The following is a 22654-nucleotide window of genomic DNA, read 5'->3' on the forward strand; positions in this document are numbered from 1 at the left end:
TTTATTTGCTGCCCAATAGATATGGGAAAAGGATGATCATGAGGTTGGACATGTTGGGTGACCAGTGATTTGGGTTTGGGGGTGTGTTGAGTATTGGGGGGGGGGAACTGTTGAATACAGTCAACCAACTTACATTTGCCCCAAATATTATGCCTAATATCAGGGAAGGGTTTTGGGGTAGAGGAGGTCCACAGTCAAAAACCTACCCAACCTCTGTAGGACTGTGCATCATCAAACTTATTTGAACATACTTTACTATTAGCTGTATCCCTATCAAAGGAACAGTTTAATTAGGGCTTTGGTTTTACAACGGTTCCAGTTTTATAAAGTAAAGTGAGATATGGGTGGCCCAGTGGCTCAGTGGTTAGCACTGCTGCTTCACAGCGCCTGGGACCCAGGTTTGATTCCCACCTCGGGTGACTGTCTGTCTGGAGTTTGCACATTCTCCCCTTGTCTGCATAGGTTTCATCCCACAATCCGAAGATGTGCAGGTCAGGTGAATTGGCCATGCTAAATTCCCCACAGTGTTAGGTGCATTAGTCAGGGGTAAATATAGGGTAGGGGGATGTGTCTGGGTGGGTTACTCTTTGGAGGGTCAGTATGGACTTGTTGGGGTGAAGGGCCTGTTTCCATACTGCAAGGAATCTAAATCTAAAAAATCTGCATTTAATCAGGGTCTTTCACTCTACCGGCATTCGATCAGTTGTTGTTAATGTTTCAACAAGTTAAAAACAAACATGAATATAAAACATCCATAATCCTCCGACAAAGCAGCCCTGCTTGTGGATTTTGAAGGATTAACTAAATTTCTGCTATGTGCTGCACCGTTATTGGACAATTAATGGGTTGTGTTAAGTCAGCTCTATACAACACACTGTAACTCATTTCATTTCCTACTTCTTTCCTCCCATCCTCTGAAGGCAATGCAATGCCAAGGATGCCAGTTTTCTCCCATACACCAGCCAAGTGCCATTCTTTAGTGCTGAGGTATGTGTCAGTTGGCTAATTAAAGGTGTCAGCATCTCTGTTAAAACAGGAGGAGACCATTCAACTCCGAAGTTGTTCCACAAATCAACCTTCCTGCTGTGGCTCCATTACTCAATGTTGGAACCTCCAATCACTTTCCTTTCCACTTTGTATTGAGTTACTCAACCCAGGTCCAAGTGAAAGCCTGGGAGCTTCTTAGTTCAACTACTCACCGTGCGGCCTCATTGATCCATACCAGGTACAGCCAAACAATCTGGTCTTAGCTGAGGTGATGGTTAGGACATTATAGTGAGGCACAGTGCTACTGGGGCAGTGAAAGCCCGGGTGGGAAAATCACTTCCATAAACACAAAACACTCTTGGGTAATAAAAAATTATCAATCTCAGTTGTGAAATTTTTAATGATCATGCGGCCCCAACAGTTTTTTTCTAAGGGAGAGTGTTCCAGGTTCTCGCCCATACAAATTGTATTTTTCAATTTAAGTCCCAGTATAGCAGAACCCCAATAATTTCCCACCCTGGCTTTCATTGCTGTAATACAATTTTTTACGAATAATACTATTTTGAGTTCCACTTTCTTACTAGACCCTTGACTCTTAATTATTTAAAGGAGACTTCAAGTGCCCTCCTCTGTGGAGACAGATACAAAGGCCTGGATACTCTGAGAAATGGCAATCCTGCTAATCTTTTAAAAAAATTTCCTGTTAGTTCCAAACTCCAAATTTTCAGCCAAGAAATTCTTATCCTGGCTTCTTCAGAGTTTCGGAATATAGCTGAAGCCAACACAGTTTGTCAGTGGTGCAGGATATTCAGGAGAAAACAAACTACATTCCCCTTTAACAGCAGTCAGAGTGCTGTGTCTGAGATTTAAATGCTCATCAGCACAGACACACACTTTGACAGCTGCTCTGAAGGGGTACGATGTCAGGTAAACATGGGGTTAGGGTGGCGGTTGGTTAAGGCGCAGAGATGTCAGGTGGGTCGGTCACCAATTGGGTTGTGCTGGGTCAGCGAAAGGAGAGTCTTACAGCATGGAAACAGACCCTTCGGTCCACTTCATCCCATGCTGACCAAATTTCCCAAGCTCAACTAGTCCCACTTGCCTGCATTTGGCCAATATCCCTCTAAACCTTTCCTATTCATGTATCTGTCCAAATGTCTTTTAAGTGTTGTGCCTGAACTTGTGTCAACCACTTCCTCGGGCAGATTATTCTACATATGAACCATCCTCTGTGTGAAAAGGTTGCCCCTCAGGTCCCATTTAAATCTTTCTCCTCTTAACTTAAAAATATACCCCCTAGTTTTGGACTCCCCCACCCAAGGAAAAAGCCCTTTGATTTTCACATTATCTATGTCCCTCAAGATTTTATAAATCTGTCGAGGTTGGGGTGGGGGTGGTAGATGAGTCAGGACTGGCAATGGTAGAGGTAGGGATGTCAAAGCTGGTAGCAGAAGCAAGGGAAGGGGAGGTAAGAACTGCTGGAAAGTGCAAGGTCAGTCTCTGGGTTTCAGGCCACAGGCCTGGCGACTGTCAGGGCAGGCAAGTATAATGATGGAATCGTGTTGAGTGCAATGGGTCTGGCGGAGGTGTAATGGGGGAGGGGGGCAGCTTAATAATTAACATAGGAATTAGACTAGGTTTTTACTTGTCTTTTTACTTGGATAATTAATTATTCAGTTTAAGTGGAACCTTTTGAACTGTCCACCTTTGATAGATTCTTGTGGTGGGTTCTAGACATGGGAATTGCCCATCAAAAAAATTACAATTCTCTGATAATTCCAAGGCAGTCTGCTACATCTGGGATTCTGCAGGGTCTTGACTCTGCACTGCTCCAACAACTGTCTAATCGTCGGACTATCTGGGCCAATACACTTATTTAGCTTCTCTACCTGTAACTTCCCCTGTCTCGATCTGTAATAGAACAATATTTGACTTGCTAATCTTTTCCTTTGCATTTTTATGTTGTTTCTTTGCTATTTTACATTCATATTCTGTTTTCACTTTCTTTGCTGCATTCTAATATTTCCCCAATCCTCAGGCTTATAAGTATTTTTTAACAACTTTATTATCCTCCTCCTTTCATATAGTACTATCTTATCTTTTCTTGTTAGCCATGGCTCTTTTGCTTTTCCAGTTCAGTATATTTGTTCTAAAAAGGTAGTATGTTGTTCTTTGAAAACCAAGCCTTTAAGTACTAACCATGGTATATGTACCATTATACTTTATAATGTACTTTTCCTATTGACCACAGTTAACTTCCTTCTCAGACTTTCATAATTGCCCTTGTTGAGATTAAAGACTTAATTTCAGACTGAGCGACATCTTTTTCAAATGTTTCGAAAACTTCTATCATACTATTCTCCAAAGGTTCTGTCCAACAGGATTAGTAGCTATCCCTTTCTCACTGCATAATGCTAAATCCAAAATAGTCTGTGGCCTAGTTGTTTCCTCAACATATTGTTTCAGAAAACTATCTTGAACACCTTCCAGGAATTCTTTCTCTACAGCATTGGTGCTCATTACACTTCGAGGAGAAAGTGAGGACTGCAGATGCTGGGGATCAGAGCTGAAAATATGTTGCTGGAAAAGCGCAGCAGGGTCAGTCAGCATCCAAGGAGCAGGAGAATCGACGTTTCAGGATTCCTGAAGAAGGGCTCATGCCCAAAACGTCGATTCTCCTGTTCCTTGGATGCTGCTTGACCTGCTGTGCTTTTCCAGCAACACATTTTCAGCTCCTTACATTTACCCAATCTAATTTGAAGTCCCTCATGCTTAAAGGACTCCTCTTGCTGCATGCATATCTGATTTTCTGATTTACAACATGCCATAAGACCATAAGACATAGGAGCAGAAGTTAGGCCATTCAATCATGGCTGATAAGTTTCTCAACCCCATTCTCTCACTTTCTCCCCATAACTCCTGAATCCCTTGGCAATCAAGAAGCTATCTATCTCTGTCTTAAAAATACTCAATGATCTGGCCTCCACAGCCTTCTATAGGTTCACCATGTTACATGCTGTGGCTGAAAAAGTTTCTCCTTATCTCTATTCTAAAAGATCTTCCCTTTTACTTAAGGCTGTGTACTTGGGTCCTAGTCTCTCCTAACAATGAAAAGGGGGAAACATCTTCCCAACATTCACTCTGTTCAGGCCATTCAGTATTCTATAAGTTTCAATTAGATTCCCTGCACATACACACACACACACACACACACCACAACCTTCTAAACTCCATTGAGAATAGACCTAGAGTACTCAAACATTCCTCACATGTTGAGCTTTTCATTCCACGCTCCAGGGTGAGTCCATCCTTCCTGAGACATGGGGCCCAAAACTGTGCACCATACTCCAAATGTGGTCTGACCAGAGCCTTAAAGAGCCTGAGAAGTACTTCCCTGCTTTTATATTCAAGTGCTCTCAATGCCCTACATTACCACCACTGTGGGGTGGTTTATAAACTACTCTGACCAATGTTTGTTATCCCCTGCTGTTTCTTGGTTTTACCCAAACAGATTCTACATCTTATTCTACTGAGCAGAGATCCTCTTTTCCTAATACACTGATGGTGTCATTTATTATCAGCACCACATACATTTCCTTTTTTGCTTTACTCTCTGAAATGTTGCACATCCTTAAATACTCAGTTCCAGCCACATCTCCATTGTGGCAATTAGATCATGCCCTTTATTTCTCCTAGTGCTATCAATTCACCTGTCTTGCGAAAGTGCCAGATGCATTCAGATAAAACTCTTTTAATCTTACCTTTTTAACACTTTTCTGTAATTTGACCCTAGTTGGATTTTTTTGCTGCTTTTGTATTTCATTTGTAGTGTTTCTATTTCCCATAATCAATTTTGTTTTTATACTCTCTTAATTCCCTCTTAGGTTCCATTCCCCTGACAAGCTCATTTAAACCCTTTCCAACAGTACCTGCAAACCTCCCCAGGAAGATATTAACCCACCTTAGGGAACGTTTTGTTGCTATTTTTATCCTTTAATCTTCCATGTGGATGTGGATATTGCTGTAAGGCCAGCATTTGCTGCGCATCCCCAATTGCCTCTGAAAAGACAGGTTCGCTAGGTCACTTCTGAAAGCAGTTAAGAGTCAAGCACATTGCTATTGGTCCAGAGCCACATGTTGGCTAGTCCAGTGAGGGATGGCAGATTTCCTTCCCTAAAAAACATTAATGAACCAGATGGGTTTTTACAATAGTCAAGGATAGTTAAACTGGACCTCTGGATTACTCATCCAGTGACATGACCAATGCACCGCCATCTACTTATATCAGTTATATGGATACCAGTTAACCCTAATGTTGACTAATTCCACTGCATGCAAACTGCTTCTAACCTTAATCCCATCAACTAGAGCTGTGTGGAGTGTGTGATGTGATTCTTTATTCTAAAAAACTGCTTGGTTCTTGTGTTACAGGAGTTTGTTAACCTCTATGGGGTCCACCCCTTTTACCTGTCTCTGGAGCCCGATGGAATGTCACATGGTGTTTTCCTCCTCAACAGCAATGCAATGGGTAAGCACAAGGGTTTCTGGGAGCAAATAAAGCATTACGAGAAAGTCAATGAACTCAGTTTCTAATTGAGAGATTTTTTTTCATCCAGCTGAGTGAGATGTTTATGGTGCGATATTTATTGTGAGGTATTGATGGGAATCTACAGCTCATACATTAATATTTTTCACACTGTTATTAATTATTACATTGGTAATCTGGTAATTTCACAAGCCTTTTTATTTGTGTTGAATCGCAGTTCCTCAGTTACTACACTGAAATACCTATCCTGGGAGTTGGGACTGAACCCACAGCTATCTGACTCAGAGAGAAGAGCATTAAATGAGTTGTAGTTGACAAGTTAGATGATTGGTTATGGTTTTGGTCTTGAAGTGTTGGATATTTAGTTTAAGCTTTGGCAGTGAGATGTTGAGTATTGACTTAGATCAAATATCCAACATGCAGCATCAAAAGTCCAAGTCTTCATGATATGATGCGTACCTGGGCTTTGGTGGTAAGGTTTCAGTAATATTTGCATTATGCATGCTTGTTTTGGAGGTGTGCTTGGTTGACAAATAGTCACATATCAGTAGGAAGATGGAGCAGGGTTTGATTGTGGTACTGAAATGCATTAAGACCCTCAGCATTTCACTATAGGAATATGCAGAGGCCAGAGAATGGAATGATTAGAGGTGAATATTATCTCAAGTTGCTCTAAAACCCACTTTGACCAATTCAGACAGTCATGGGGAAAACAATACCATGATTAGTGTGCGTGGAGATCAGAAACTGGAAAACTCAACTGTCAAATAAAAGGAGGCAAGTGCTGTTCCGACATGAATTTAGGATGTCAAATAAGAAGTGAAGGAGAAAAGAATTGAGCATTAAAAGCATTTAATGAACAGGACTGCCATTAAAAATCTTTCTTCCTGATGCAGATGTGGTCCTCCAGCCTGCTCCTGCCCTGACCTGGAGAACTATTGGAGGGATTCTTGACTTCTACATATTCATGGGCCCTGACCCCAACTCAGTCATCCAACAGTACCTAGAGGTCATCGGTAAGTTTCAGAGCATACAAAATTTGCTGAGTGATAGGAAACAGTCATTGGTCAATGGATATTTTCTGAGCTGGAGCAGGGCTTATAGCGGAGTTCCCAAGGGGTCAGTATTGAGACCCTTTCTTTCTTGATACATATTAATGATCTTGATCTTGGTTTGTAGCGAATAATTTCAAATATTGCAGATGACACAGAACTTGAAAGAATTTTAAACTGCAATGAGGGCAGTGTAGAACTTCAAAAGGACAAAAAGGTTAATGGAGTGGGCTGATAGGTCGCAGATGAGGTTCAATGCAGAGAAGTGTGAGGTGATGCGTTTTGTTTGGAAAGACATTGAAAGACAATAAAAAGATAGTGGGGTACAATTCTAAAGGAGTGCAGAAGCAGAGGGACATGGTGTACATGTGCACAGGTCATTGAAGGTGTCAGGAAAATTGGAGAACACCTAATGGAACATAGTGTTCTCAGCTTTATTAATAGGTACATATTAACTTGTATAAGATACTTGTGAGACTTCAGTTGTGAGACTTGTGAGACTATTGTTTACAGTTTTGGACACTACCATACAGGAAAGATGTGAATGCATCGGAGAAAGCTCTGAAGCGATTTAGAGGACTTGTTCCGGGGATGAGGAATTTCAAGGATGAGAGTAGATGCAAGAAGTTGGGACTGTTTTCCACGAGGAGAAGAAGGTTAAGAGCAGATTGATGGAGGCTGTCAAAAGCATCAGTACATGGAAGAGAGTAGATAAGAGGAAACTTGCCGCTTGTAAAAGGAACAAGAATGGGAGGACAAGGATTTAAAGTGATTTGAAAAAGGAGCAAATGTGATCACGCAATGAAAGTAAGAGTATGGAATGTACAGCCTATAAATGTGGTGGAGGCATGTTAAATTGAAACATTCAAGAGAGCTTTGAACAGTTATTTGGGTAGAAATTATGTGCAAGGTGTGAAAGAAAATATGCAGGAGCGATGAGCTAAATAGCCTCCTTCTGCGCCATAAGACTTGTGAGATTCTGTGAAAAGAAAAAGAATAATGAGCTCGTGATCAGGTGTCTATATTTATACATAATAGCAAATATGTGGCATTGCTGACTAATTGGAATGGTGTGATGATATATTATGACAGGGACTCTATACTGTTAAACTCAGAATGATTCATACAATAGTTCTAGTTCAGCTGTACTTACCTGGTCTTTCCCTTTGAGACAACAATGTCCATTTGTTATCAAATGATTTGAGTTAGTTACTGGGATGTTTGTGGAATTGCCACTTCGGGTTGGTTTCAATTGATGCTGTTGATGGGAATCCAAAGAATGTGCAACTTCATGGTGAGCTATATTAACAAACTTGACTGTAATTGTAGGCAGGGATAGTTTGTTCAAAGAGCCAGTATAAGCACAATGGGCCAAATGGTCTTTTTAGTAACATTTTAAAATTCTAATACCCTGGATTTGTTTGACTGGCAAAGTTAAATTTGTTGCATTCTTAGAGCTTATCAGCACAACATTTTTCTGTGCAGCTCAGAAAAGGTAAAAGTTATGGACATATGAAGTAGAAATGGTCCTAATTATAAGCACTACTGTTTATAAAGTTGTGGTATCCACTTTTGCACCTTGTTTTGACATTTTTTACACTTTCGCACTTTTTTTGAAGTGCATTTAAAGTCAACGTGGATTTATGTGAAGGAAAACATGTTTATAAAAATCTGTTTGTGATTTTGAGGATATCACATGCAAGATGGTTAAGGGGGAACAGGTTGAATGCAAAGTACTTTGATTTTAAAAGCAAGCATTTAATAAGGTGCCACACAAGAGATTATTAAATACAATTAAGACGAGTGAGATTGGGAAGAGTATATTATCATGGTTTGAAGGTTGATAATGAAGTGAAGGAATGAATAGGACATTTTCTGGTTGGCAACCTACAACAAATGGGATCCTTCGAGAATCAACATTCGGGTCTCAGCTATTTACAAATTAAATGAAGGACATACATGAAGGGAACCCAACATAATATATCCAAACTTGCTAAGTTATAAAGTTAAGAGAGACTGTACAAAGAACAAAGAAAATTTTCAGCCTAGGAACAGGCCCTTCGGCCCTCCAAGCCTGAGCTGATCCAAATGTACTGTCTAAACCTGTCAGTCAATTCCTAAGCATTTGTATCCCTCTGCTCCCCACCTACTCGTGCATCTGTCCAGACGCATCTTAAATGAATCTATCGTGCCTGCCTCTAACACCTCTGCTGGCGACATGTTCCAAACGCCCATCACCCTCCGTGTGAAGTACTTGCCAGGTGTATCCCCCTTAAACTTTCTACCTCTCGCCTTGAAAGTGTGACCTCTTGTTATTGAATCCTTCACCCTGGGAAAAAGCTTGTCTCTATCCACCCTGTCTATACCCTTCATGATTTTGTAAACCTCAATCAGGTGCCCCCTCAATCTCCTTTTTTCAAATGAAAATAAGCCTAACCTACTCAACCTCTCTTCATAGCTAGCACCTTCCATACCAGGCAACATCCTCATAAACCTTCTCTACACCCTCTCCAAAGCGTCCACATCCTTCTGGTAATGTGGTGACCAGAACTGTACACAGTATTTTAAATGTGGCCGAACCAATATCTTGTACAATTTTAACATGACCTGCCAGCTCTTATACTCAATACCCCGTCCAATGAAGGCAAGCATACTATATGCCTTCTTGACCACTCTATCCACCTGTGCAGCAACCTTCAGGGTACAATGGACCTGCACTCCCAGATCTCTCTGCCCATCAACTTTTCCCAAGTCTCTTCCATTCATTGTATAATTCGCTCTAGAATTAGTCTTGCCTAAATGCACCACCTCACATTTGTCTGGATTGAAAACCATCTGTCACTTTTCCACCCAACTCTCCAGTTATCTATATCCTCCTGTATTCTCTGACAGTCCCTTATGCTTTCTGCTGCTCCACGAATCTTCGTGTCATCTGCAAACTTGCTGATCATACCAACAGGGCCCTCTTCCAGATCATTTATGTATATCACAAATAACAGTGGCCCAAATACTGACCCCTGTGGAACACCACTGGTCACCTTTCTCCATTTCAAGAAACTCCCTTCAACTACTACTCTCTGTCTCCTGTTGCTTAACCAGTTCTTCATCCACCTAGTTAGAACACCCTGCATACCATGTGACTACACTTTCTCCATTAGTCTACCATGGGGAACCTTATCAAATGCCTTACTAAAGTTCATGTATATGACATCAATAGCCCTTCCTTCATCTATCAACTTGGTCACTTCCTTGAAGAACTGTATTAAGTGATAAGGCACGATCTCCCTTGCACAAAACCATGTTTCCTATCACTGATAAGCCCATTCTTTTCTAAATATAAATGGATTCTATTCCTCAATACCTTCTCCAGCAACTTTCCCACCACCGACGTCAGGCTCAGTGGTCTGTAGTTACCCAGAATATCCCTACTACAGGGATATTCTTGTACAGGGGGACTACATGAGCAACCCTCCAGTCCTCCAGCACCTCACCTGTATTTAATGATGCCACAAAGATATCTGTCAGGGCCCCAGCTTATTTCCTCTCTCACCTCCCTCAGCAACCTGGGATAGATCCCATCCAGTCCTGGGAATTTGTCCACCTTAATAACCTCTAGCCTACCCAACACATCCTCCCTACTTATGTCAACGTGATCCAGACTAATCAAACTTCTATCTCTAATCTCAACATTCATCCTATTCCTCTCCTCAGTGAATGCTGATGCAAAGTAATCATTCAGAATCTCACCCATTCTCTCAGCCTTGCTTCGTTATCCTTTAGTGGACCAATCCTTTCTCTAGTTACTCACTTGCTTCTTATATAAGAATAAAATGCTTTGGGATTCTGCTTGCTAACGCTATTTCATGACCACTTTTAGGTAAAAACAATGACTGCTGATGCTGGAAACCAGATTCTGGATTCTGGATGAAGGGCTTTTGCCCGAAACGTCGATTTCGAAGCTACTTGGATGCTGCCTGAACTGCTGTGCTCTTCCAGCACCACTAATCCATGACCACTTTTAGCCCGCTTGATTCCTCATTTAAGACTTGTCCTACTCTTCCGATATTCTTCCTGGGCCCGTGCTGTTCTTAAGCTGCTTAGACTTTATGTATGCTTCCCTTTTCCTCTTGGCTAGTCGTACAATTTCTCCTGTCATCCATGGTTCACGAATCTTGCCCTTCCTATCCTTTGCCTTCAACAGGACATGCCTATCCTGCACTATCTTTAACCTATCTTTGAAAGCCTCCCACATCTCAAATGTGGACTTCCCTTCAAATAGCTGTGCAATCCACATTTCCGAGCTCCTGCCGAATTTTGATATAATTGGCCTTGGCCCAGTTTAGTACTCTTCCCTGAGGACCACTCTCTTCTTTATCTATGAGTATTCTAAAACCTACAGGATTGTGGGTCACTGTGCCCAAAGAAATCCCCCACTGCAACTTCTACCACCTGTCCTGGCTTGTTCCCCAGTACCAAGTCCAATATGGCCTCTTCCCTCGTCGCTCTAGAAAACTCTCCTGGATGCTTCTTACAAATTCTACTCCATCGAGACCTCTGATGTTAAGTGTATCCTAGTCAATGTTGGGAAAATTAAAATCTCCCATCACCACTACCCTATTGCCTCTACATCTTTCCATAATCTGTTTACCTATTTGTTCTTCTACCTCACGCTCACTGTTGGGTGGCCTGTAATACAGCCCCAACAATGTAACTGCACCCTTCTTATTTCTCAGCTCCACCCATGATGCCTCACTACCCAAGACCTCCATAGTGTGCTCCTTTAGCACAGACGTGATATCGTCCTTGACCAGCAATGCAACTCTACCCCCCCCCTTTTTACTTGCCTCCCTGTCCTATCTGAAGCGTCTAATATCCTGGAACATTTAATTGCCAATCATCATGCCCTTTCTTCAACCAAGTCTCTGTGATTGCAATAACATCATACTCCCAGGCAACCATCCAAGCCCTAAGTTCATCTGCCTTACACACTATACTCCTTGCATTAAAGTAGATGCATTTCATGCCACCAGTTTTTTTGCACTCATCTGCTCTCTGCCTACACTTTCCTTTATTAATGCTATCTTTATAATTCTTACAGTCTCCAGTCTCCACCTCACTGCCTACTTGTTTTCTCTTCTGGTTTCCAGTCCCCTGCCACATTTGTTTAAAACCTCCCCAACAGTAGTAGCAAAATTTCCCCCAAGGACATTGGTTCCGGTCTGGTTCAGATGTAGACTGTCTATTTTGTAATAGTCCCACTTTTCCCAGAACCAGTCCCACTGGTGTAGAATAGCACTGGCAGAAGTTTCTAGGGTAATTCGAGAGGAACAGCAGAAATTTATCCAAAGTAAGAAGAAACATGCTAAGGGGAAGACAAGGTAACCATAACTGAAAATAAAAGTCAGGGACAACACAAAAAAAATAAAAGCATATAATGTAGTGAGGATGAGCAGGAAGCCAGGAGATCGGGAAGCCTTTAAAACCAGCAGAAGACAAGTAGATAAGCAATAAGAGGAGAGAAGATGATATATGAGGGTAAGCTATCGAGTAATATAATATAATGAGTGAAGTGGCCATCTCTAAGGAGAGAAGGTACTGGGGAAGCTGTAAGATCTGAAGGTGGTTAAATCACCCAGGTCAGGTGGTTTATAGCCCAGCGTTCTGAAGGAGATAGCTGAGGAGATTGTGGAGGCATTGATATTCTTTCAGGAATCATTGGAGTCAGGAATGGTCCCAGAGGAGTGGAAAATGGCTAATGCTGCACCAATGTATAAAAAGGGAGGGAGGCAGAAGTTGGGAAATTATAGACCAGTTAGCCTGACCTTGGTCTTTATTAAGATTTTAGAGTCTGATATTAGAGATGAGATTGCAGAGTACTTTGAAATGCATGGTAAAATAGGACAGAGCCAGCTGCTTCATGAAGCAGAAGTCATTCCTGACAATCTGTTAGAATTCCTTTGAGGATGTAATGAGCAAGTTAGACAATGGAGAGCAAGTGGATATGACCTATTTGGATCTCCAGAAAGTCTTTGACAAAGTGACACACAGAGGGCTGCGAAATAAGAAAAGAGCCAATGGTGTTAGGGGCAAGGTACTGGCATGGATAGAGGATTGGGTGACTGGCATAAACAGAGAATGGAGGATAAAAGACTCTTGCTTTAGGATGGGAGCTGGTGACTCATGGTCTTTTACAAGGGTCTGTGTTGGGATCATCAGTATTCACGTTATACATCAATGATCTGGACAAAGGATCTGAGGGCATTGTTGCTAAGTTTATGGATGACCCACAGATATGTGAATGGACAGATTGTATTGAGGAGGTGGGGAGACTGCAGAAGGACTTGAACAGACTAGGAGAGTGGGTGCATTGTGTGAAAGTGTGAGATCCAGCATTTTGACAGGAAGAGTAGAGGAATAGACTGTTTGTAAATGGAGGGGAAAGCATTGGAGATCTGTAGGTCAAAGGGACTCCGGAGTTCTCATTCAGGGTTCTCTTAAGAATAATGTGTACTTTCAGTTGGCAATTAGGAAGGCAAAAGTAATGTTAGCATTCATTTTGAGAGGGCTAGAATTCAGGAGCAGACTTGTACTGATGAGGCTGTATAAGAGTGCATTTAGAATATTGTGAGTAGATTTGATTCCTGTATCTAAGGAAGGATGTGGCAGCATTGGAAGGAGTCAGGGGAGGTTCACAAGAATGGTCTTGGAAATGATGGGCTTGTCATGTTAATAATAGTTGAGGGCGCTGGGGCTGTACTCGATGGAGTTTAGACAAATGAGGAGATCTGATTGAAACTTACTAAATACTGAGAGACCTGGATAGAGTGGATGTGGAGAAGATATCTCCTAGAAGACTAGTAGGAGACACTCTGAACTGAGAGCTCAGCCTCAGGGTGAGGGGATGACCCTTTAGAACTAAGATGAGGAGGAATTTCTTCAGCCAAAGGGTGGTGAATCTGTGGCATTTATTGCAGAAAAGGGCTGTGGAAGGCTAAGGCATAAAATCATGAGGGGTATGGAGAGGATAAATAGACAGAGTCTTTTTCCCAGGGTGGGGGAGTCCAGAACTAAAAGGCATAGGTTTAGGGTGAGAGTAGTAAGATTTAAAAGGGATCTAAGGGGCAACGTTTTCAAGCAGAAGCTAGTATGTGTATGGAATGAGCTGCTAGAAAAAGTGGTGGAGGCTGGCATAATTACAACATTTAACAGTCATCTGGATGGGCATATAAACTGGAAAGGTTTAGAGAGATATAGGTCAAGTGCTGGCATACGGGACTCGATTAATTTCAGATATCTGGTTGGCATGAACGAGTTGGACCAAAGGTTCTGTTTCCATGCTATACATCTCTATGACTCTGACATTGAGTGTAGTCAAGATAGCGATTGTTCTTGATTGGTAAGGCAATCAAAGGTTACATAGAGAAGGCAGGAGAAGGGGGTTGAGAAATATATCAGCCTTGATCAAATCAATGTTCCAAATGGCCTAATTCGGCTCCTATATCTTGTAGTCTGTAAGAAAGATTCTGCGGTGAGTTATAAACAGATTGAATGTGTAAAAAAACATAAATGGAATGCATCATGGCAAAACGTGAAACTAGCCTGTAGAGTAGGAAAATTGAAAAGACAGAATAATTCAAATAGCGAGAGACTGTGGAATATTTGCACTTAAATTCTTACACATGAATCACAGAGTGTTAACATGCAGGTGCAGCAAACAATTAGGAAGGAAGCATAATATGTCAGCTTCAGTCACAAAGATACTGGAGTTTGAGTAGGGAAGTTTTACTACAATTATAATGGGCATAGGAGAGATTGCACCAGCAATCCAATGTGCAGCTTTGGTCTTCTTACCTGAGGAAGAATATACTTGCCCCAGAGGGTAAACAAGGAAGATTCACAAGGCCAATTTTGAGGTTGAGGGTATTGCCCTCAGGGGAGAGATTGAGTGGGTTTTTTTTTAATTTCCTGGAGTTTTGAAGAATGAAAGGTGATCTAATTGAAACCCATGCTTTGACAGGGTGGCAACTAACAATATGCTTTCCTTTGTTGGAGAATCTAGAAGATGAAGGTCATAGACTCCGAAAAGTTAATTACAACAGAAATGAGGAGAATTAAGACTTTAGTCAAAGTGTGGTGAATTTTTGGAATTCTTTACCTCAGAGAATTGTGGATACTCCATCATTGATAATATCTGAGATAGAGAATGATACATTTTTGGATACTGAGGGAATTAGGGTTTGGGAATCATATGGAAAGATGGAATTGACATAAAATAAACATCATGGTCTTGTTCAGTGATGGAGCAGATTTAAGGCCAAATGGCCTATTCTAATTCCTATTTCTTATCACCTTTGGTGACCTTGATCTACTGTAGCTCTTGAGAAAGGGGAAGAGAGAGCTTTCAGGGAATCATATGTTAGGAATCATTAAATGGCAAGTGGTAGAATAAATATGCTGAACTGAAAATATATTCTAATTAGGATAATGTATGATTGCGAAGTAATGTTGCAGAGAAAAATTACAGGAAGTGTTCTACCAAAGTGTATGACAGTGCACATTGTATGCAGACTGTTTGTGTTAGCAGATAATGAGCATGTTGTCACATTTTTCGTAAAAGTCCACAAAAATGTTGTAAAGCTTGGCACAGATGCAGAAGGAGGTTTAGACTTATACCATTTTTTTGAAGAAACCAATGATTGTGACCTGCCTCTTTTCCATTTCCTGCATTAGACTAGTGACAATGGGTAGATTTCTGATTTCAGTGACAATGGGTAGATTTCTGATTTCAGTGACAATGGGCAGATTTCTGATTTCAGTGACAATGGGTAGATTTCTGATTTCAGTGAAGTGCCATTTTTATTGCGTTTCAGGTTGGGCTTCTCTTGGCCAGGCCTCACAGGTTTTCATACACTATCAAACTATACTTACTTCACTCAATATGAACCTTGCCCTTATGGTGGCATGCCCAACCTATTCTCCCACTCCCCATTGGGGGAAGTACTCACTTCCCCCAATGCCACGGCATCCCAGGATTCCAAGTGCTAATGCCATCTTTCAAAGGCTTTTGTGAACCCAGCCAAATGCTGACAGTCTGGTGAAGCCCTGCACGGTTCAGGTCAATTGCCCCATATATGGCAGGTAAGAAACATTTGATGTTGCACCTTGTGGCAGGGTCCTGGAGGACCTGGCAGATACAATGGTGTAAAGAAAATGCCTCTCCCCACCACTGTCCTCCCCCCCCAACCCCCAATATCAATTTTGTTAATGATATCATCCACCTTAACAGACAGTGACACACAAACAGAAAACAGGACAGAACACTACTGCTTCACCAGAGGATGACTGATGATGTTACCTAGCATGGTGATGAAAACAAACCTTCCAGTTCAGCGACCAAACTTATACCTTGAATAATGAGGCTGTTAATGAGTGATAATGCATGCAAATAGGCCTATTGTCACTTAGTAATGAGAATCTCAGCTCATCGTTCAGCACTTGCTTGGAAAACAAGACATTTGGCTCTCGATGTTGAGAAGGTCCTCTTGTGACATCTCTCCCTATCTTCTCAACTGTCTAACCACGGGCCTTGTCATTTAGGGGTCTGGAAGATTCCAGCTGATGCTTCACAGATACTTCATTTGTTGTAAATTCTTTGGAATGTCCTGAGCATGTGAGGGACTGTCAAAATGTTACTACTTCTTTTCTCTTCTGCTTATCTTCTTGTCAATTTGTCTTATGAATGATTGCAGAGGTTTTGCGTCCCAGTCTTTCCTGGAGACCATCTCAAAGTACAAGCAATGTATTATTTGAATAATTGCTTTTGTGTATCAGTCTTGACCATTCCTTTACCCCTTTGTAGCTGTGTGCTACTGTCTTGGTTTTAACTGTTATTTTCTCTTTCTGAATGTTTGTGGTGTCCTGTGGTTGTGTTGCTATTTCTTTGGTTAACTAACTGCCTCCAAGATGCATTGGATTGATTTGTGTGTTGGCAGGTTTGCCAGCGATGGTGCCAGCTTGGGGCCTTGGATTCCATCTCTGCCGCTGGGGATACGGGTCAAGTAACACCACTTGGGAGATAGTGAAGCAGATGAGAAAAGCTGGCATACCCCAGGTTCATGAAATTAAGTTCTTTACTTACCATGTGTCAGATTGATAGACAATGTGTGGTTAGGGGTGGGAGGCAATTGTGTGGGGTGGGAGGGGAGTTACCTGGGGCTAGAGGCACATAATGTGGGGTGGGAAGGGAGTTACCAAGGGGCGAGGCACATTGTGTGGGGTGGAAGCGGCGTTACTCTGGGAAAAAGGCACATTATGTGGGGTGGGAGGGGTGTTACTCTGGGCGAGTGGCACATTATGTGGGGTGGGAGGGTTGTTACTGTGGGCGAGAAGCACATAATGTGGGATGGGAGGGGTGTTACCCTGGGCGAGAGCACATTATGTGGGGTGGGAGGGATGTTACTCTGGGGGAGAGGTACATTATGTGGGGTGGGAGGGTGTTACTCTGGGCGAGAGGCACATTATGTGGGGTGGGAGGGGTGTTACTCTGGGCGAGAGGCACGTTATGTGGGGTGAGAGGGGTGTTACCCTGGGCGAGAGGCACATTATGTGGGGTGGGAGGGGTGTTACTCTGGGGGAGAGGTACATTATTTGGGGTGGGAGGGTGTTACCCTGGGCGAGAGGCACATTATGTGGGGTGGGAGGGGTGTTACTCTGGGGGAGAGGTACATTATTTGGGGTGGGAGGGTGTTACTCTGGGCGAGTGGCACATTATTTGGGGTGGGAGGGGTGTTACACTGGTCGAGAGGCACATTATGTGGGGTGGGAGGGGTGTTACTCTGGGCGAGAGGCACGTTAAGTGGGGTAGGAGGGGTGTTACTCTGGGCGAGTGGCACATTATTTGGGGTGGGAAGGGTGTTACTCTGGGCGAGAGGCACGTTATGTGGGGTGAGAGGGGTGTTACCCTGGGCGAGAGGCACATTATGTGGGGTTGGAGGGGTGTTACTCTGGGTGAGGGACACATTATGTAGGGTGGGAAGGGTGTTGCGCTGGGCGAGAGGCAGATTTTGTGGGGTGGGAGGGGAGTTGCCCTGTGCAAGGGGCACATTATGTGGGGTGGGAGAGGTGTTACTCTGGGCGAGAGGTACATTATGTTGGATGGGAGGCATGTTACCCTGGGCGAGGGGCACTTTATATGGGGTGGGAGCGGTGTTGCCCTGGGCGAGAGGCACATTATATAGGGTGGGAGGCGTGCTTCACTTTGTTGGGTTTGGAACCTGGGTTTGGGTGAATTGGCTGCAGTCATGGAGTATCTGTGAGGTTGGTGTTTTGCTGGAGTCAATAATTATGGGGCTGTTTGAGCTGCATTTGAATTGTTTCTAATAAAACAGACTCCTTTCCCTTTTCCTACAGGATGCTCAGTGGAATGATATTGATTACATGATTGATTATCGGGATTTCACCTTTGACCCTCAGAACTTTGCCACCCTTCCTCAAATGGTTGCAGACCTGCACTCCCATGGACAGCAATATGTCATGATTGTGGTAATTACTAGCAGAATAACCATCAGAATACCGTGGCAGCATAGTGTGATTTCAGGTTCAGATGCTGGTTAACAAGGGGAGCAAGATGCATTACAACACCACCAACTGTGTTCCCTCCGCATCACACACCATCTGACTTGGAACAATATTACTGTCCCTTCCCTGTCAGTGGGTCAAAATTCGGGAATTACGTCCTTAACAGCAGTGTGGATGTGAGACTGTTACCCCCTCAGGTCAGTAACAACCATGATCCAAAAAATATTTGATAAAGTTCGTAACCTTCACCCAGAAACAAGAATCCCCCTGTTGTATTAAATGTTTTAAAGGCTAATCACACCCTTGAGATTGTAAGGAGATACCAACTGTTACCATGATATTGATCCTAGGTTTATGATTTCATAGAGAATTCCAAAGGTTTAGATTAGATTAGATTACTTACAGTGTGGAAACAGGCCCTTCAGCCCAACAAGTCCACACCGCCCCGCCGAAGCGTAACCCACCCATACCCCTACATCTACCCCTTACCGAACACTATGGGCAATTTAGCACGGCCAATTCACCTGACCTGCACATTTTTGGACTGTGGGAGGAAACTGGAGCACCCGGAGGAAACCCACACAGACACGGGGAGAACAGACACGGGGAGAACGTGCAAACTCCACACAGTCAGTCGCCTGAGGCGGGAATTGAACCCGGGTCTCTGGCGCTGTGAGGCAGCAGTGCTAACCACTGTGCCACCGTGCCGCCCACAAACTCTGAGTTAACTCTGAGTTAAAAATATTTCTATTCATCAGGGACCTAAGTGGCATCCCTCTTGATTTTAAATTGAACCCCCTTGTTTTAGACTCTCCAATTCGGGGAAATATCTCATCTGCATCAACCCTGTGCATCCCATAAGTATTTTGTAAGTGTCAATGAGATCACCTCTCAGTTTTGGAGAATGCAGTCCCAGTTTGCCCAGTTTCTCTTCATAGAACATAGAACATAGAACAATACAGCACAGAACAGGCCCTTCGGCCCACGATGTTGTGCCGAACTTCTATCCTAGATTAAGCACCCATCCATGTACCTATCCAAATGCCGCTTAAAGGTCGCCAATGAATCTGACTCTACCACTCCCACGGGCAGCGCATTCCATGCCCCCACCACTCTCTGGGTGAAGAACCCACCCCTGACATCTCCCCTATACCTTCCACCCTTCACCTTAAATTTATGTCCCCTTGTAACACTCTGTTGTACCCGGGGAAAAAGTTTCTGACTGTCTACTCTATCTATTCCTCTGATCATCTTATAAACCTCTATCAAGTCACCCCTCATCCTTCGCCGTTCCAACGAGAAAAGGCCGAGAACTCTCAACCTATCCTCGTACGACCTACTCTCCATTCCAGGCAACATCCTGGTAAATCTTCTCTGCACCCTCTCCAAAGCTTCCACATCTTTCCTAAAGTGAGGCGACCAGAACTGCACACAGTACTCCAAATGTGGCCTAAGCAAAGTCCTGTACAGCTGCAACATCACCTCACGACTCTTGAATTCAATCCCTCTGCTAATGAACGATAATACTCCATAGGCCTTCTTACAAACTCTATCCACCTGAGTGGCAACCTTCAAAGATCTATGTACATAGACCCCAAGATCCCTCTGTTCCTCCACCTGACCAAGAACCCTACCATTAACCCTGTATTCCGCATTCTTATTTGTTCTTCCAAAATGGACAACTTCACACTTGGCAGGGTTGAACTCCATCTGCCACTCCTCAGCCCAGCTCTGCATCATATCTAAGTCCCTCTGCAGCCGACAACAGCCCTCCTCACTGTCCACAACTCCACCTATCTTTGTATCATCTGCAAATTTACTGACCCACCCTTCGACTCCCTCATCTAAGTCATTAATAAAAATTACAAACAGCAGAGGACCCAGAACTGATCCCTGCGGAACTCCACTTGTAACTGGACTCCATGCTGAATATTTACCATCTACTACCACTCTCTGACTTCGACCGGTTAGCCAGTTTTCTATCCAATTGGCCAAATTTCCCTCTATCCCATGCCTCCTGACTTTCCGCATAAGCCTACCATGGGGAACCTTATCAAATGCCTTACTAAAATCCATGTACACTACATCCACTGCTCTACCCTCATCCACATGCTTGGTCACCTCCTCGAAGAATTCAATAAGACTTGTAAGGCAAGACCTACCCTTCACAAATCCGTGCTGGCTGTCCCTAATCAAGCAGTGCCGTTCCAGATACTCGTAAATCCTATCCCTCAGTACCCTTTCCATTACTTTGCCTACCACAGAAGTAAGACTAACTGGCCTGTAATTCCCGGGGTTATCCCTATTCCCTTTTTTGAACAGGGGCACAACATTCGCTACTCTCCAGTCCCCTGGTACCACCCCCGTTGCCAGTGAAGACGAGAAGATCATTGCCAACGGTACTGCAATTTCCTCTCTTGCTTCCCACATAATCCTAGGATATATCCCGTCAGGCCCGGGGGACTTGTCTATCCTCAAGTTGTTCAAAATGTCCAACACATCTTCCTTCCTAACAGATATCTCTTCTAGCTTATCAGTCCGTTTCACACTCTCCTCTTCAACAATACAGTCCCTCTCGTTCGTAAATACTGAAGAGAAGTACTTGTTCAAGACCTCTCCTATCTCTTCCGACTCAATACACAGTCTCCCACCACTGTCCTTGATCGGACCTACCCTCGTTCTCGTCATTCTCAGGTTTCTCACATACGCATAGAATGCCTTGGGGTTATCCTTGATCCTATCCGCCAGGGATTTTTCATGCCCTCTCTTAGCTCTCCTAATCCCTTTCTTCAGGTCCCTTCTGGCTATCCTGTATCCCTCCACTGCTCTGTCTGAACCTTGTTTCCTCAACCTTATGTAAGCCTCCTTCTTCCTCTTTACTAGACATTCAACCTCCCTCGTCAACCAAGGCTCCCTCACACGACCATTTCTTTCCTGCCTGATCGGTACATACATATCAAGGATACGTCGTATCTGCTCCTTGAAAAAGTCCCACATTTCCACCACATCCTTCCCTGACAGCCTATGCTCCCAACGTATGCTCCTCAAATCCTGTCTTACAGCATCGTAATTTCCCTTCCCCCAATTGTAGAAACTTCCTTGTTGTGCGCACCTATCTCTCTCCATAACCAAGGTGAAAGTCACAGAATTGTGGTCGCCATCACCAAAATGTTCACCCACTAACAAGCCCACCACTTGATCTGACAGTCCCACCATTCCAGGTTTGAGTCTGGTGGACCTTTGCTATTTTCCCTGTATGTCAACATCTGAGATAAGGAGACCAAACTGCACAAATTGCTTTGAGTGTGGTCTGTTCAATTGAAGAAAGGCTTCACTACTCGTAGAATCTCTACAGTGTGGAAGCAGGCCATTTGCCCCATCGGGTCCACACCGACCCTCTGAAGAGTATCCCACCCAGACCCAACCCCATACCCAACCCCATACCGTTTCCCTGTCCGTCTGCATTTCCTATGACTGATCCACCTAGCTTACACATCCATGGACACTATGGGCAATTTAGCATGGCCAATCCACCTAACTTGCACATCTTTGGAATATGGGAGGAAACCAGGGCACCCAGAAGAAACCCACACAAACACATAGAGAAGTGCAAACTCCACACAGGCCAGAATTGAACCTGGGATCCTGGTGCTGTGAAGCAGAAGTACTAAGCACTGAGCCATTGTGCCATCCCTCATTGATTCAAATCAACTTGCAATAAAATGTGACATCACATTAGCTTCCGAATAGCTTGTTGCCCATCTATGCATCTGTTTTCTGTGGTATTTTGCAGGACCCAGGAATCAGCAGTGTCCAGCCACCAGGTTCATACTGGCCATATGACGAAGGTCTAAAGCAAGGAGTTTTCATCAACAATATGTCTGGAAGCCCTCTGATTGGAAAGGTATAGGTGCTTTAAACAGCCTGTATGGTTACTAAATATTGTCATTACATTGTAGGTCAGTGTCTATCAAGACAAGCCATCCTGCAAGCTTTTATCTACAGATGCCTTCAATTTATTTCCAAGGATATACTATCGAAGAATTGCTGGCGTCACATTCTGAGTGTTGGATGTGTGCTTGGGTTCTTTTGAGTTAGATTTACCACAGTACACGGAGGCAGGAGAATGGGGTCAAGGATGGTCCTAAAAATATTCTTCATCAAAATTGCTGAACTGAAAAGAAAGATCTCCCCTAATAATTCAACGGTTAAATGTATTTCTACTGTGGTTCAATCAAAGAATGTGTCGCAATGGTATCTGTATTCCTTAGAGTCATGGATTTCAAATAATTGTATAGGGGAGTAGGGTAGGAGGTGCATTTCAACAGCCAGGAAAAGTAATGGCCTATTTGTCCAGTTTACACTACCAGAGTTAACTTATTTGAAGGCTGGGGATATGGTGGTGGGGCACTGTACAGGAGGGAGAGTCAAGCCCATGGGTGGTCTTGGAGTCCCAACCTGTTGATAGGTGGAAATAGAATGGAGGCCTTCC

General features: G+C 43.3%; 1 protein-coding gene across 5 annotated transcripts in view; it reads left to right on the forward strand.

The window, feature by feature from the left end:
• The window catches only part of gaa2 (alpha glucosidase 2), an 80733-nt gene that overhangs the window by 31407 nt on the left and 26672 nt on the right, over nt 1–22654 (forward strand). For all 5 annotated transcript variants that reach the window (XM_072559221.1, XM_072559218.1, XM_072559222.1 and 2 more), the window contains 5 exons: nt 5419–5515; nt 6430–6549; nt 16578–16696; nt 17995–18126; nt 21956–22066. In XM_072559221.1, the coding sequence (XP_072415322.1) occupies nt 5419–5515; nt 6430–6549; nt 16578–16696; nt 17995–18126; nt 21956–22066 (579 nt within the window). The remainder of the gene's footprint in view (nt 1–5418; nt 5516–6429; nt 6550–16577; nt 16697–17994; nt 18127–21955; nt 22067–22654) is intronic.

Source organism: Chiloscyllium punctatum, chromosome 40 (genome assembly GCF_047496795.1).
Source record: "Chiloscyllium punctatum isolate Juve2018m chromosome 40, sChiPun1.3, whole genome shotgun sequence".
Taxonomy (NCBI): Eukaryota; Metazoa; Chordata; class Chondrichthyes; order Orectolobiformes; family Hemiscylliidae; genus Chiloscyllium; species Chiloscyllium punctatum.